Source organism: Lycium barbarum, chromosome 9 (genome assembly GCF_019175385.1).
Source record: "Lycium barbarum isolate Lr01 chromosome 9, ASM1917538v2, whole genome shotgun sequence".
Classification (NCBI taxonomy): Eukaryota; Viridiplantae; Streptophyta; class Magnoliopsida; order Solanales; family Solanaceae; genus Lycium; species Lycium barbarum.
In genome coordinates this window covers 10,978,574-10,994,676 of record NC_083345.1, presented here as the reverse complement: position 1 = coordinate 10,994,676, position 16,103 = coordinate 10,978,574, and the positions used below count along the sequence as shown (strand labels likewise).

The following is a 16,103-nucleotide window of genomic DNA, read 5'->3' as shown; positions in this document are numbered from 1 at the left end:
ATTCTGTTTTTTTTTTATATATATATAAAAGGCTTACTACATTTCTTTTTTAAAGAAACGGGTGTTGAAAAATTATTTTTCCTATTCTACAAATAACGATTTTTCAGATTTCTTTTTAAAAAAATAAATCAATTTTTCAGTAATAAAATGTCATGTGCAATTTAAATATTTTTTTTAAAAAAAAATTAGTGTTGTCCGTTAGGCAAGGGGAATAAATGAGCCAAAAAGTTGAATTGAGGGGTAGTTTTAGCAAAATAGATGAATAAAGGGTATTTTTATACCATTTCTAAAAGTTCAGGGGCATTTTTGTTCTTTTCCGTTAAATTTCTAAAAAAATATTTGGAAGCTTGACTAAAAGTGCACCACTTATGCAAACATAATGTATTATTAGTGCTCCATGTGAAAGAATATGTATGATTTTGATCCAAACCCAAACATAATGTTTGATTTTGGTCCTTTTCTCGCTCAAAGCATAAGGATATTTCATTCCTTCCAACATCTCTATATCTTTTAGTCTTGGTAAGCTTCAAATAACAACCACCCCCCCCCCCCCTCTCTCTCTCTCTTTAATTAAAAGATATGTTGGCCTTCAATTTGGCTACTATTTTTTATATAATATATACTACTAATCAAAGTAGTGGGGTCTGAACTCTTTCAACTCTTTAGCTCCATTATATTTGGAAATCGTCAATGCAATAAATGTTGCATTTATACTCCTAATAAAATGCTGATTCTGTGAGTTAAAGTTGCAAAATATTGAATAATTTTGCAATTTTAAAAAAACAAAAAAAGAGTTTCTTCTCCTTGTCTTGTAGCTGTAGATTTCAGTTGATAAAGCTTATACAGCAAAAGAAAACGTGGCTCTTGTTCTGTTCTTCTTTTAAGTAGAATAATAAATCTTAACAATAGCTAGATTCATGAAGTATTGATGGAAGGGATTCTTGCTGCAATTCAGAGATCCTAAATGGAGAAAGAGGAGTCTTTTCAATCAGTTTTCATTTTGTTTATAATTTCAGGCAGGTTTAGGATTATGAAACTGCTGGAAGAATCTGCTAAAGCTTATTTAGGGGGTAATTTCATGAGAAAATTGCAGCATAATTCAAATTTTTAGAGTTAAGCACATAAATAGCACAACTTTTAAAGTTCTTAAAAATTAAAAGCTTTTATACCTTTATGGTATATTTAGAAAAATATTATACCAAAAAGAATCCCTAGGGATTCAATAACTTTTTTTTTGCATGGATTGCCTTTCATTTGGGATGGTTTTTACGTTTTGCCCCTCGCCTAACACTCTGAGGTTGTGAGTTCGAACCCCAGCTTAGTAAAAAAAAAAAATTCACAAGTCAGAATTTTGTAAATCTGCCCATGCAAATTTTGCCTATTTGGGCCTTAAGGTAGAATTTGCATGGGCACAGGTAGAATTTCTGTCATTCAATTTATGTGAACCCATTTAAATGAGCACGGAATTTAAGAAAAAAAAGAAGACTTTTGAACTTGTAGTGTAAAATGAAACACATATATTTTGTGTGGCTATAAATCATTGTATAAAAGTAAATTATTTCCAAATATGGAAAGGGGTCATTCTTTTTTGCACGAATTAAAAAGAAAATATGTTCACATAAATTAAAACGGAGGGAGTATCATTTATCTCCCTTCTTTGAGGAATAAACCCATATCTATTATATCATTATTCTCTCTTCTTCAACAGATAAATATCTATCTTTATCAATTCTCTTTCTTATACACCCCTCAACTGCTACTTCATCTTCTTATTCATTTCTATTTTTCCTACTGGCGGTTGAGAGTTTTCAAAAATTTGGGCGAGGTTAAGGTTATAAAAAAATAGATTGAGTTATATTAAAATAACTATTACAAAATCTTTAAAAAAAACATATTTATTAAAAAATAATATATCTAGCAAATTCACAATAGATTCGAAAGAGAATTATTAAATTATGTATACTGCATATATAAATATTATTTGGAGCACATAAAATTATACGAGGTACAAAAATTTATCACACAAGATATAATAAAAGTATACGTGGCATTTGAACTGTATACTAGGTTTAATAAAATGCATAACAAAATTATACGAGGTATATAAAATTTATTATGCAAGGTATAATAAAAGTATATGTGGTATATGAATTGTATACAAGGTTTAATAAAATGTAAACAATATATAACAAAAACTTATACAAGGTATAATTAAATGTATATAAGATATAAAAAGCAATTACAGAAGAATTGATAAATATTTATATAAGTTTTTTCTGATAGAAATTTAGTTTTAAAATATTACTTATATGATATTTATATAATCAAAAGAGCTACAAGAGTGCATATGCTTAAAATATTATGTATCATACAATTTTTATATATATTAATGTTTTGTTTACCTTTTATGTGCATTTAATAGGGATGAAGAAGTTATGATATTGAAATTAGATGTAACCAATTTGAAAGATATTACTAACAAAAAGGTAGGAACATGGGAGGTTTTCTTATACATAGGATTTTTATATTTTTGTCTACTTACGTTTTTCCCCCTAATTTCATCACTTAACTATCATACCCCCCCCCCCCCCCCCCCTCCCAACACACACACCAACCAAAGTCACTTAACTATGTTTCTATCACAAAAGTCACATAAATATCACTTTTTTCCACCAAAGTCACTTAACTATATTTTCTAACACAAAAGTTACAAAACTTTTAGCTTATTAACACAAAAATTGCACCTACAGAAAAATTCAAGTTCCAATGGGCAATATTTTTATTTTTTTTAAATTTTGAATCTAATAGATGCAAACTCAATTAAAAAGAATCGACCCGATCCAAAATTCATGCAAATATTAAAATATTAAAGACACAAAACCAATCCTTCACCAAATATATGATCCTTCTCCAAATATACGATCCTTCTCCCTAGGGCTCTCAAGCAAAAAATGTGTGAATTTTATTGGCCCTTTTTTCCAATGTATTCTGAAAAGTATTACATGTTGTTGGATAGTGGGAAATTGAATTATACGGAGTAATAGTTATTATTATTTGCATTGGAAAAAATAACCTTGTGATAGTTGTTTTTTAAATTTATTCACCCTTTGGCATTTTATATGTGCATATGATTTTTGGATCGGGTCGATTTTTTTTAATTGAGTTTGTATCTATTAGATTAAAAATAAAATAAAAAATATTACCAATCGGAAGTTGAATTTTTCAATAGGTTTGACTTTTATGTTAGAAAACATAGTTATGTGACTTTAGTGAAAAAAGTGATAGTTATGTGACTTTTTGTGTTAGAAAACATAATTGACTTGAGTGGGAAAAAATGATAGCTATGTGACTTTTGTGTTAGAAAATATAGTTAAGTGATTTTGGTGAAAAAAAGTTGATAGTTAAGTGACTATTCATGAAATTTATCCCTTATTTAGGCTACTAGTTTGATGTCAAATCTAGCTTAAGCTGTGAAACAGTAGTTTTCTAAGTTAAATTGACCAATTATTGGACTATTTTGTCTCCTTATTGTGCAGCTATCAATGTCTGTTGATAAGCTTAGTAGAAGCAAATGGTAGTGGGATTCTCATTTCTGTCCTTGTAATTTTACAAATGTGAATATCCCTCCGGAAGGCAATCTTGCTGTAATGAATGCAATTTTGGATATTCAGAGGTGATGGATGAGTGATCTCAATTAGAACACACCCTTTTAACAATTGTGGCATGTTATTTGACAACGTGAACAGCAGATGGTCTGGAGATTCTCATCTTTGTATTCTATTTTTACAGGGTCTTGTTGACAGTATGATGGCTCCAAAGAAGGGTAGAAAGCATTCTTGTCAAACTTTACCACCCGATTTACTTAGCAACCTTCCTAAGAATGCCCTTGCTTTTTGTTGTTAAACTCTTCATAACTCCATCCAAATTCAATCAGCACACTCTCTCTTATTTACTGAAGTTGGATTAGATGAGAGGGTGAAAGGTGCAACACCTGGCCTAGGCCTGTTTGCATGTACCTCAACTATTCCACCGGCTATGTACCATGTCTCATTTGACAAGATATGTGGCATAATTTTCCACCTTCAAATTCAGATAATTTGACACTATTTTTTCTATCTACTTTTTGTTGTTAAACTCTCCATCACTCCATCCAAATTCAATCAGTACACCCTCTCTTATTTAGTGATGTTGGATTCGGTGAGAGGGTGAAAGGTGCAACACTTGGCCTAGGTCTGTTTGCTCACACCTCGGCTATTCCACTGGTTATCTAATACGTCTCATAAATACATGTAACGAATAATTCTACATGCCAAGGCATAGGCATATGGGAAGAAGTTATATAACATTTTTTGCGTTAAAACTTGAAATTGGCCCCATGATTTTCACCCTCTTTATTTACCGCTAAAGCGCTAACCCACACCTTTGGGTGCTCAAGACTGTCTGAAATCTTGTGACTATTAATTAATGAATCTTCTTTGATCATATCACCCTGTTTAAATGATCTTATAAAATTTGAGGTCCAAGCTAACGGACCGTGCATGCATTCTAAAACATGGCTATGCAATCAAACAAGTAATCATTTGAAAAGTGTGACTATTAATTAATGAATCTTCTTTGGTCATATCACCCTGTTTAAATGATCTTATAAAATCTGAGGTCCAAGCCAACGGACCGTGCATGCATTCTAAAGCATGGCTATGCAATAAAATCATTTGAAAAGTGTGTGAAGAAACTAGATAACATAGATGTTCTATAACAAGGCAAAGGCTTCCATTCTATGATGTGAAGAAATTTGTGTGAAATGATTTCCATTGCCTCAGTAGTAGCTAGCCAGTCCAATATACAACCTCACCTTAAAAAAACTCAATATACAACACTCAGCTCTCTATCAAAATTCAAATAACTACATGAGGCACTTGGTCTGCTGTATATTTTTGCTCGTGTGAACTTTTCGAGTCTCAGGCAAAAAGAAAAAAATTCGACTGTTTCTCTTCTGTATGTTCTCATCTTGAGAAAGCTCTATTCGTAGACACATCGAGTAGAACGAAATGTACCATTAATGAAAATCCGAACAAAACTTTTTTCCAGCCTCTTTGATCCTGGACCTGGTCTTAGAACTTCAGCATCTCCCCAGTGAGTACATTTCTCAGTTTCATTGTCACCTAAACACCAACCACCAGGCACCGGTTTATTGTGCTCGTGGTGGAGAAGTTGACGGTCGATCTGGTCAAGAATCGGATCGTTTGCCTTGAATGGTGCGGCAAATGCTGCTCCACTCATCACCAGGTCATTGAAGTCATTGGAATTGAGCAGACGGGCCTCTTGTTTAGAGTTAAATGAAGCATATTTCATGTTGTGGTTAATTGTAGTTCTATTGAATTTCCGCGAATTGCACAGGATGGTAGGGAAGTAAACAGACGCTGAGGATGGTGAGTTTGACAAGTACATTAGCAGAGTCCTGGGAAGGTTATCTGTGCCTAAGATGCAGAACTCGATGAACTTCCGACTCAAAATAGTAGATGAAGAACCTGGAACCAGGCGGAAAAGTTTGTTAGTATTAGAATTAAATAATTTGAACTCATATCAAACCAGCAACACAATAGGGATAATACATAGCCAGAAAGTAATTCGTGAAATATAGAACTGCAGTAGCAGGTAGACATGTCTTTGAGCTCCAGCTACAGTTTCCTATCAGCAATTTGCTCGCAATTGTCTAAATCATGAAGGACAATACATATTACTCCCTTTGTCCCAATTTATGTGACAGAGCATGCAGTTTAAGAAAAAAGGAAGCCTTGAAACTCGTGGTCTAACACAAACCATAGATATTTGCTTAGCTATAGATCATCTCATTCAGGGTAAAATGGGAACTTTAAAATTAAGTTGTTTCTAAATAAGTAAGACATTCTTGTTGGGACAGACAAAATAGGGAAGTATGACACATAAATTGGCGAGGGAGTAATAATTAACAAAGGTGGCTAACAACGGTGTCAGAGGTACTAAATCTCACAACTTTAGTTATTTTGCCAAGTTTGCTTTATTTCAAATCTATCACAGACATATACGTTCAATAGAGTAGTAATTTTGGTTAGATGTATCAGTATCACTCGTTGAGCACACTAATAAACACTTTAAGGTTTGTCTACTCAAGGGGACAGATACTTCGATGAATATTGTTTGTCTGATACTCTGAGCTTTCCCATTTACTTATCATCCTTCTTTCACCCAACAGGAGAGGTGAAGGAAACTGAATGCATAAGTAGGAACTTGTTTTACTAACACCAGAAAATGGAAATTTGTCTTAGAAAGGCATGGATGATGGACCAAGAGATTGTTTCATGAATACCAACACAATATCTGAAGTCGTAAAGAGGAGAGGACAAGCCTTTTATGCAAACAAAAACTTGGTCCTTTCACGGGTGGAAAAGATTGTAGACACTTTCCAGGGAATACACTTGCAAAATAGGTTCGCCTTTTGCTGTTCTTTTTTAAAGAAATTAAGATGTTTTCTCTCGGTAATGCACTCATCAGTGCTCACGCCTTGTTAGAACACTACAAGTTGAGCTAATGCTACTCTTATGCTGCTCGTGTTTTCTACCAAATCTAAACAAAATATTTTCATAAAAATTCAAGACTGTCTTTTCCCACCTCCACCTTTGGCTGATGAAAAGGTCACTTAAATTCTGTAAGAGAAGAGTCTGCCTATTACCAACTAAAGAAAATACTTACACTAAGAAACTAGGAGGTCCTAACACCTTTCTTTGACCTCTCCCTGAAACAGCTGAATCTCCACCACCCACTTAATGCCATGATACCACGGCAGGCTGATGAGATCAGTTTTGGATCAGCCATATCAGCAGATCACTATAACTAATTTTATGGAAGTTAAGATCCATGAGCTATATAAGATAAAAGGTAAATATCCTCTCACCTCCTCAGGAGGAAATATCAGCAACCAAGGGAAAATTTGACCAGGGGAAACGAAGCTTGGAATGGAAGAAGTTAAGGTCGAGGAATTAAGTTTTTTCATTGCTGAAGTAAGAGTAAATTCAAGTAGATTTTCAACTAATACCAAAGGATAATGTTAGGAAGCAGATATCAGTACAGATGGTTGTGATTGTTGTAGTAACTTTGGCCATTAAGTAGCAGTGAAGGGCTAAATGGACTTGCAAGGATGATAAAGGGTCTCTACCAGAAGACAAGTAATGGTGGAAAGGGTGTTTCCAAGAAAGAAGGGTAAGAAAGGTGAAGTACATGCAATATATTTCACGATTAATCTCTCTCTGCATCATTTTGTTCTTCAATTGCCCAACTAATAAATGCAGTCATAACTCAGAAGTAGTGCATGTGTATCTTAAATAAATACTTTTTTGCTGTTTCCTCAGGTTTTATGTCAATCATTTCTATTATTACTTCAGCAATCATTTCATTTTCACACCTCCATGCCTATTCCCTTATTTGAATCTGTGTTTTTTTTTTAAAAGTATCCAGAAACACCTCAATATTTGAAAGAATTGTTTGAAGTTTTAAACACAAAATACATTTGAAAGAGCCCCACCTTGCTCTTATTGTCACTTATCTAAAAAGGTTACAAAAAAAAATGGGGCTTTTCAAGGTCAAGGCTAAAATAATAGACACTTGGAACATGGGTGACGTGTTGTAGATTCATAGACAGAAAGATTTTGATTCCAAACTAAAGTCGATATTCTATGTGTACAATGTAGCTAAAATGGCTAGAGTCATGACCATCGCATTTTCTGCATGTCTTGGAGAAGGATGGACATTTAGGGGCACTTAGATGCTTGTGCTTTCTAACCAAACACTTGAAACAAAGTTATACCCTCTTAACTACTTCAAAAGTTTTGGTCATCTGCTTCATTGGATACCTTTTGGTGATATTGACTAGAGAGAAATGCAAAAGTGCTCAGTACACAGAAAGCCTTGTGGAAACAAGGTGGTTTGCTTGCTGTTGCTAAATTCTAAGAGACTAAGACAACTGTTTGATCACCAAATGACCTGAAAAAATGCACCGTTACCAAAATTCTCTAGTTGCATCTCCACAGTTACTTTTATAATCTTTGTTTTCCACTCTATTTTTTACTCTTTTCTTTTTATAGGAGCAAAGCTTTTGACTCAGTGTTATAGTTGTCCACTTCATATCAAGACTATTTTTTCAATCAATCATTCAAGGGTATTAAATAAGACAGGTATATTCATTCATTCGTCATTCATAATGCAGAAAAACAGTCACCAGCGTCTGACCTGAGAATAATTGATAAGCATCAGGCAGTTCCCTTTTCTGAGTTGCATAAAATACTTCATCTTCCTCTGCAAGATATAGCCCAGGATCAACAACTATTGGTTTTAACTTCCGTGACCTGGAACATCCAATATAGTCATATAAACACTTGCCTCAATCCATGTGCATATATGCTTAAACAGAACAGATAGAAACTTATAATAAGAAAAGGATATGACCATACTCTCTCCACCCTATGTAGCTTGTGTGGTTGACAAAATTAAGATCCTTAGGCATATATGACAGAATGTGTAGAAGATCTGAAAATCAACAGCAAATAGCATAAGATAGCTCATCAGTCATTACCTAAGTGAAAGCGAGTTGTAGTGAGAAATGAGTCTAATGACATAATTAGATCCATTGAATATAATTTTAATGCCTGTATTGAAGTGACAAACGCTAGTCGAAAAGGAAAATCATTGGTCCATGTGCAACAGCAGAATTTAACATCCATCAATACCAAAGTCAAGAAAAAGTAGCAGCTTACATCGCAGAAATAACCAATCCAAATGCCAATGAACTATCTCAAGTAATTCATTTTCCACCAGCAAAGGGGGGAAAAGCTCAAGTTAATTGTCGTTGAACTCTCCTAGAAACACATAGAAGATAATGTTGGGTTGGATTGAGGGTAGGGGGAGTAGGAAAACAGGTAACGAACCAACTTTCTGACATAATAATTACTCCGGTTTGCGGAACTGGGACAAGTTTGCGATTGACTATTCAGTAGCGCTGAGCTTCTTTAGGTCATAAATCAGTATAATTTAATAAAACCCTGATCAAAATGGAGAACAATTTCTTTTGTCATTTTTATAAGTTAAAAAGAGAAAAATTTCCTGAGTTAAAGATAACTAGAAAGCTAAAAATAACTACTTAAATATCCTAATAATTTTTCCCTTTGGAATTTGTCAACGAAGAGAGCCAAGACAAACTAAAATCACCCAGGATAAGAGACTTTCTTGTTTAATTTGATTTTAATGCAGACAAAACTTTGCTTCTTGTACAATAAAAGGATACAATTTGGACCGCAAAGCTTAGGTCAAAGGTCCCAATATATCTGTTCCACAATGACACATTTTTGCTAGGAACAGTAATTATGCAAAAGAACTTCTCCTAGAACCACACTGCATTACATGGAAATACTTCCCACAAAGTGTACTCACTTTCAAATAAATGTACATTCAACAAACATTCCATCTTTAGCAAAATATAGTTAGATCCTAAACTCACTAAAAATAAGTTCCTGCATAAACTAAAAATCTAATAGAAGCATACTCCAGTTACTCAACAAACACTAAAAGGAACGCATCTTTAAGATTATCCAATATGCAAATAGCGTCTTGAATAACAATTGGATAATCAGCAGACACTAAATCCAGCAAAAAGGGCAAAAAGATTAAATCTTTACGCATACTTTCTCAAAAAAGATTAAATCTTTACACATACTTTCTCAAAAAAGACTATATCTTTACACATGCTTCCTCAAAAAAGAATCAAAATCTTTACACATAATTCATACCATCTATGCAAAAGAACTTCTCCTAGAACTACACTGATTACATGGAAATACTAGTATGATGACTGGATAACTCCTTACCACAAAGTATACTCACAATCAAATAAATGAACATCCTAAAAATATTCCATCTTTAGCAAAATATAATTAGGATCCTAACCCCACTAAAAATCAGCTCCTACATAAACTAAAAATTCAATAGAAGCATACTCCAGTTACTCAAAAAACAATAAACAGAACACATCTTTAACCTTATCCAATATGCATATAGAGCCTTGAGTAACAATTGGATAATCAGCAGACACTAAATCTAGTTAAAAACAGTTCACAGAGATCAGCAGATAAGTAAAGATACCAAACGCCAAAAAAGACTAAATCTTTACACATACTTCTCAAAAAAAGATTAAATCTTTACATTAAACAGTAAACAGAGCACATCTCTAACATTATTCAATATGCATATAGAGTCTTGAATAACAATTGGAAAATCAGCAGACACTTAATCCAGTAGAAAAGCCAAAAAGATTAAATCTTTACACATACTTTCTCAAAAAAAAAAAAAAAAAAAATCTTTACACATACTTTCTCAAAAAAGACTAAGTTTTTACACATACTTCTCAAAAAAGATTAAATCTTTGCACATACTTTCTCAAGAAAGATTAAATCTTTGCACATACTTTCTCAAGAAAGATTAAATCTTTGCACATAGTTTCTCAAAAAAAGATCAAATCTTTACACATACTACTCAAAAAAGACTAATTCTTTACACATACTTTCTCAAAAAAGATCAAATCTTTACACAAAATCCATACCATCTTGAGTAACAAGTGGATAATCAGCAGCATTAAGATTAATAAACCAATCCCAATGATCAGAAACTCTTAGAAGAATGGAAGCTCCATGAAGAGTAGCAGACAAACCAGAAGAACCAATAGGATAAACAAAATCAGCTTTACCAATAAAATTAACATTTTGGGCAGCTTTAAAAAGTGGCACAGATTGAACATAAAGTGCAAGATTGTCCCTTTCATATTGAGAAGCTTTTTTATCAAGATGAAGAAGATATTGGTTTCTTGGATGGTATACTGCAAAGAGCAAACGTATGATTCTTGCAGTGTCTTTACTGGATCCAGATATGAGGTAAGCTATGGATGGGGGGGTGGGTAAGAGGGTATTTTGGTCATTTGGGTTAGTGGGGTTGTGATGAAAAAGGAGACGATGGGGTTGATGATTTGGAAAAAGGGAAGGGTGGGGGTGGTTGGGGTGGCGTGGTAGTGGGGTAGAAGTGAAGGAAAAGGAAAGAATAAGGAGAAGTGAGAAGATAGTTATGGCAAGAATGATAAAGGGTGTTGAGATTCTTGTTTTGGTGGTGGATGGTGGTTGAGGGTGGTGGTGGTGCATTTTGTTGGGATTTACAGATTCTTGAAATCAAATCTGGTTATTATTATGTTGTGTCCAGTTTTTTTTTTTTTTTTGGTGTTGTCAGTCATAAGTGACACTGTTTTATATGTCTGTGATTTGGTGATTGATCTTATACATTGCTTATTCAAATTTAGGAAGTGAATGGGCGGCACGATTATAGTAAAGTGTTTCAAGAATATCAATATTTATACAAATTAAAAAAAATAGAAATGTCTTCTTTTTCTTTTCCACCCGATATCCAATAAGTAAAGCCCTCTCTATAACAACATTATTGGGTCTTAAATTTTTTGGTTGGTATAGAAAATAGTAACATCATTGGCATTTAGATAATATTTGGCTGTCGTAGGCAAAAAAGATGAGTAAAAATTTAATTTTTTATTTTTAATTATCAAATTTTAAGCTTAATCACACTTTGTATAATGAAGGAAATTTTTTAATGATGAAAATATATATATTCAAATGATATATTTTGTAATAAATAGTATATTAAAGAATCAAATATTTGGTCAAAATCTCCACACTTATTATTGGTAATCATGGATATTCTATTTTTATAAAGATGGGTAATTATTATACTACCAAAAAAAGAAGTTTGTTGTTATATGGAGAGTAATTTTACAAAGAGTGTACGGTTATAAAGTTGGTTGTTGTTGTTATAGATAAAATGTTATCGTTATAGGTAAAATATTGCCATAGAGAAGTAAAATATAATATAAAAAATCAGTTCCGAAAAAATTTGGCTTCGATAAAAAGGTGTTGTTATATACGGATACTATTATAGAGAGGTCCGACTGTACTTATATTAGGGTCCGAATAAATTTGAATTCGCGTCAGAAAGTCCTACATTGAAAGGTAAAGTGTTTTATAACAAAGGTGATTTCATACCGAGAGTCGAATCGGACAAGACATAGACATTTAATTAAGAATAAAGAAATATTCACCACTATACCTCAATCCTTGTCGATGAAATGCCTTTTCTATAAAAATTTAGAGCGAGAATATGTATTAATTTATTACAATTTAGTGATAAGAGTATATGTGAGAACATGCATCAAGACAAGCACCAATTTTCATATCACTTATAATAATCCAACCCTAAATTTTAATAAGGGCAAAGGTGCAAATATACCCCTCAACTTTGTGATTTAAAGCAGATACTCGTTACAAAAGTGGTGTATATATACCCCTGCCGTTATAAAATGGTAAAAATATACCCCTGCCGTTACAAAATAGTGCAAATATACCCTTTTCGTTGACGAGATTAAAAAAAAATCATTTTAGGTTATTTTTTAATTAAAAAAAATGTCACGTGACTTTAAAAAAAAGTCTAACCATTTTTTTTAGTAGACATACTTTTCTAAAGCCACATAGTAAATTTTTTTCTAGTGGCTCGGGTCTAGTTCATTTTAAAAAATATCTCCGTAACTTTAAAAAAAAAGTCTACCCATTTTTTAAAATGAACCAGACCCGACCCACCAGAAAAAAAAATTACTATGTGGCTTTAGAAAAGTATGTCTACAAACAAAAATGGCTAGACTTTTTTTTAAAGTCACGTGGCATTTTTTTTAATTAAAAAATAACCTAAATATTTTTTTTTTAAATCCCATCAGCGAAAAGGGTATATTTGCACCATATTGTAACGGCAGGGGTATATTTGTACCATTTTGTAATGGTAGGGGTATATATACACCACTTTTATAATGAAGGGTATATCTGCTCTAAATCGCAAAGTTGAGGGGTATATTTACACCTTTGCCCTTTTAATAAATCCTCTATAAGACATACTCTCTGAGTCAAATTTGCACATTACATACTGCTTGACTTGACATGTATATCTAAAATATTTATTTATAGAGAGAGGGACTCAGAGCTTGGATTAAAAAATAGAGAAACGGGTAATTATTTTGGGTGCTCGACGTCCGACGATCGGTCAGTATCGGCGGCGAGAGACGGCAACTATGTGGAGGGGGGAAAATGTAGCGATGGAAGAACAAATAGAGGAGAGGGGTAAAATGGGTTAGTGGTGTAACGGTATATTTGAACCAATTGTATAACGGCAGGGGTATATTTGGACCCAAAATATAACGAGGGGTATATTTAGCCCTTTTTCGATGGTATATTTGACCCTTTTTCGAAATAGAAATGTCTTCTTTTTCTTTTTCACTCGATATCCAATACTTATATTGGGGTCCGAATAAATTTAAATTCCCGTCGGGAAGTCCTACATTGGAGGTAAAGTGTTTTCTGACAAAGGTGATTTATACCAAAGGTCGAATCGGACAAGAGATAGACATTTAATTAAAAATGAAGGAATATTTGTCACGTCCCAAAATACCCGCTAGACGTGATTGGTATCCAGCAAACACCACCCGCCAGGCGAACCATATATCATACTCTTAATCATTTACAAAAGCACTAAAAGAAAATAAGTGCAGGTCCAACAACGTTATTAATGATAAAAATGCGAAATAGTCGCAACCAAATCCATAATCGATTTATGAAAACCAAACAACGCTAAGATAAAAAGAATCTCCAGCCCACATCCCACGCTAAGACCATGGAGCATCTAACAGAGTTACATGAGTTTGAGTGTCGGGCATGTAAACCCAAAATAAAAGAAATAACTAGAAATAAACTAGATAAAGCTGAAATGACTGCCTCTACGAACAATGCGGTGGCTCATCTCAACAACAGAATCCACTCACGAATTCTTCAATTACCAGCCTCGTTCTCAACGAGGCTCTCAACGACAGTATCTGCATGGACATGCAGGTAAGGAGTGAGTTATACATAAATATAACCCAGTAAGATCCTCGACTCGCCACTTCAACTACCCCCGGAACAAGTGTTAGAAAATACAAACACACAACAAGCACAAAAATATTATGCACATGAATATATCATTATATAATAGCAACCAAGGTCCAAACCGCTGTTTATCAAATATATTATATATCTCAACACAATTTACACTACGAACCATCATAAGTGGCAGTTAAAAAATTAGTCAACACTATGAATCCACAGCAACATACACAATGTGCCAAATATGTCACGAAGCATACACAATGCCCCAATATCATGGCTCACAGCTATATCACATAGAGAGTTTTGGATTATTTGAAAATAAAGTATATGCGGTTGGCCTTAAGGACCACCGATTCTGCCAAGCACACGCTCGCCCCAACACATGGACCAGGCAGACAAAACATATTTTTAAAACGAATTTTGAAAAGCAAATACCCAAAGCTTAAAGTCTCACTTACCTCAAATTTACAATTCAAGCACACTTCCCAATAAATCAAAATTGAGTTCTCGAGTCTCCGGATTGCCTCAAACTACACAAAAACGAATTTAGAATGGTCAAAACCCTTAGGGTAAACCACTTCTATATTTTTAGAGGCTTAAACGGTTAAAGTCAAATTTTAAAGGACGAAAACGCCCTCTGGTCAATGTGTTCAAAACCCGACAAGACATCGATTTTCAGGAAGGCCTTAACGAGAGGATTCCAACGATATATAGAAGTTTAAAATCCGACACTATTTGCCCTTCCAAATCAATGATTTAGGTTGAAGAACCCTAGGGCTGAACTTTCTCAATTCCTCAAAATATTCCCATGGTTTCATCATAAAAATTTACCCATAATTATGTAATAAACTTAAATAAAGGACTAGAGTAATTACCTTGATGATTTGGGGTGAAAGTTCTTATTTTTCTCCTCTCCTTTCTTCTCTTTTTCTCCCTCTTTTTTTTTTCCTGCTGGTTTTCTCTCCCTCTGTTTGCTCGTCCTTTTTTTTTTGGTTCCTTTAGATTGTAGTGTTTCACGTTAGCCATCAGACTTTTTAAAGTCTTTTTTTTTTCTTTTCCTTTTCCTTTTTGGGCTTGGCTACATTCTTTCTTTTCTATTTTTCTTTTTCTTTTTATTTCCTTCTTTTATTTAAATTACCAATTAAGCCTTAAAAAATATATGTGTTATTACAATATTCACCACTATACCTCAATCTTTGTTGATGAAATGTCTTTTCTATAAAAATTTAGAGCGAGAATATGTATTAATTAATTATAATTTAGTGATAAGAGTATATGTGAGAACATGTATCAAGACAAGCTCAAAGTCTAAAAACACCCAGGAAAAGAATAAGGAGTGAAGGAGAAGGAAAGAATAACAAAAGTGAGAAGATATTATGGCAAGAATGATAAAAGGGTGTTGAGATTCTTGTTCTAGTGATGTGATGTGGGGGAGGGTGGTGGTGGTGCATTTTTTCTTGTGATTTACAGATTCTTGAAGTGGGAATCTGGTTATTGTATGTGAGAATGTTGTGTTATTGTTGTTTTATTTGGTTTTGTCAGTCAAAGTGGCACTGCTCTATATGTCTGTCGTTTGGTGATTGATTTGATTCATAGCTTATTCAAATTTAGGAAGTGAATGGGCGGCAGGAGTATAAGAGTTTCTAGAATATCCATATATTTATAAATTCAAAAACAGAAATGTTTTTGTTTTTAATTTTCCATTCAGATTCGGTACTTGTTTTGGGGTCTCTCCAAAATTCGGATTCGCACCGGAAAAATCCTATATTAAGAATAAAGTGCTTTCTAACAAGGGTGACTTCATACGAGAGTTCGACTCAAAGGAGAGATCTAATTAAGAATGAAAAAGTATTTATCACTCTACCACAAGTCCACAACCCTTATCGGTGAAATGTCATTATTGAGTTGGTACAAACCTCATATAAAACTAAATCATGGTTATTCCAAGATGTGAACTTTTCATCAACCTCCTAGTTAGTGATTGGGAAAAAAATATTGAAAGAAATATAAATTGCCAAACAGACAAAGGGGAAATTAATTAAAAAGTTCTAAACTTGGATG

At 33.4% G+C, this 16,103-nt stretch overlaps 1 protein-coding gene and 1 long non-coding RNA gene across 3 annotated transcripts; both read right to left on the bottom strand.

Annotated features, from left to right (window-relative positions):
- Nucleotides 1-4,720: 4,720 nt before the first annotated feature.
- LOC132610121 (beta-glucuronosyltransferase GlcAT14A-like) lies at nucleotides 4,721-11,389 on the bottom strand. 2 transcript variants are annotated; one of them, XM_060324397.1, is made up of 4 exons: nucleotides 10,625-11,389; nucleotides 8,484-8,559; nucleotides 8,263-8,378; nucleotides 4,721-5,528 (listed from the first exon to the last, which is right to left on the bottom strand). In XM_060324397.1, the coding sequence occupies exons 1-4, from the start codon at nucleotides 11,211-11,213 to the stop codon at nucleotides 5,020-5,022; spliced, it is 1,290 nt and encodes a 429-aa protein (XP_060180380.1). In that variant the 5' UTR covers nucleotides 11,214-11,389; the 3' UTR covers nucleotides 4,721-5,019. The 2 variants fall into 2 exon arrangements, with proteins under 2 accessions (XP_060180380.1, XP_060180381.1); XM_060324398.1 differs by having other exon boundaries at nucleotides 10,769-11,389.
- Nucleotides 11,390-13,670: 2,281 nt separating this feature from the next.
- LOC132610500 (uncharacterized) lies at nucleotides 13,671-15,456 on the bottom strand. The gene is made up of 3 exons (XR_009571163.1): nucleotides 14,918-15,456; nucleotides 14,501-14,572; nucleotides 13,671-13,990 (listed from the first exon to the last, which is right to left on the bottom strand). It is a non-coding gene; the product is annotated as an uncharacterized LOC132610500 (long non-coding RNA).
- Nucleotides 15,457-16,103: the final 647 nt, after the last annotated feature.

Excerpts from the sequence above, each read along its gene's own strand:
- LOC132610121 (XM_060324397.1), bottom strand. The coding sequence starts at position 11,213 with ATGCACCACCACCACCCTCAACCACCATCCACCACCAAAACAAGAATC. Across the intron at positions 8,379-8,483 it reads AGCTACATAGGGTGGAGAGA|GTCACGGAAGTTAAAACCAA; the intron begins GTATGGTCATAT and ends TGGATGTTCCAG. Across the intron at positions 5,529-8,262 it reads TGCTTATCAATTATTCTCAG|GTTCTTCATCTACTATTTTG; the intron begins GTCAGACGCTGG and ends GCCTGGTTCCAG.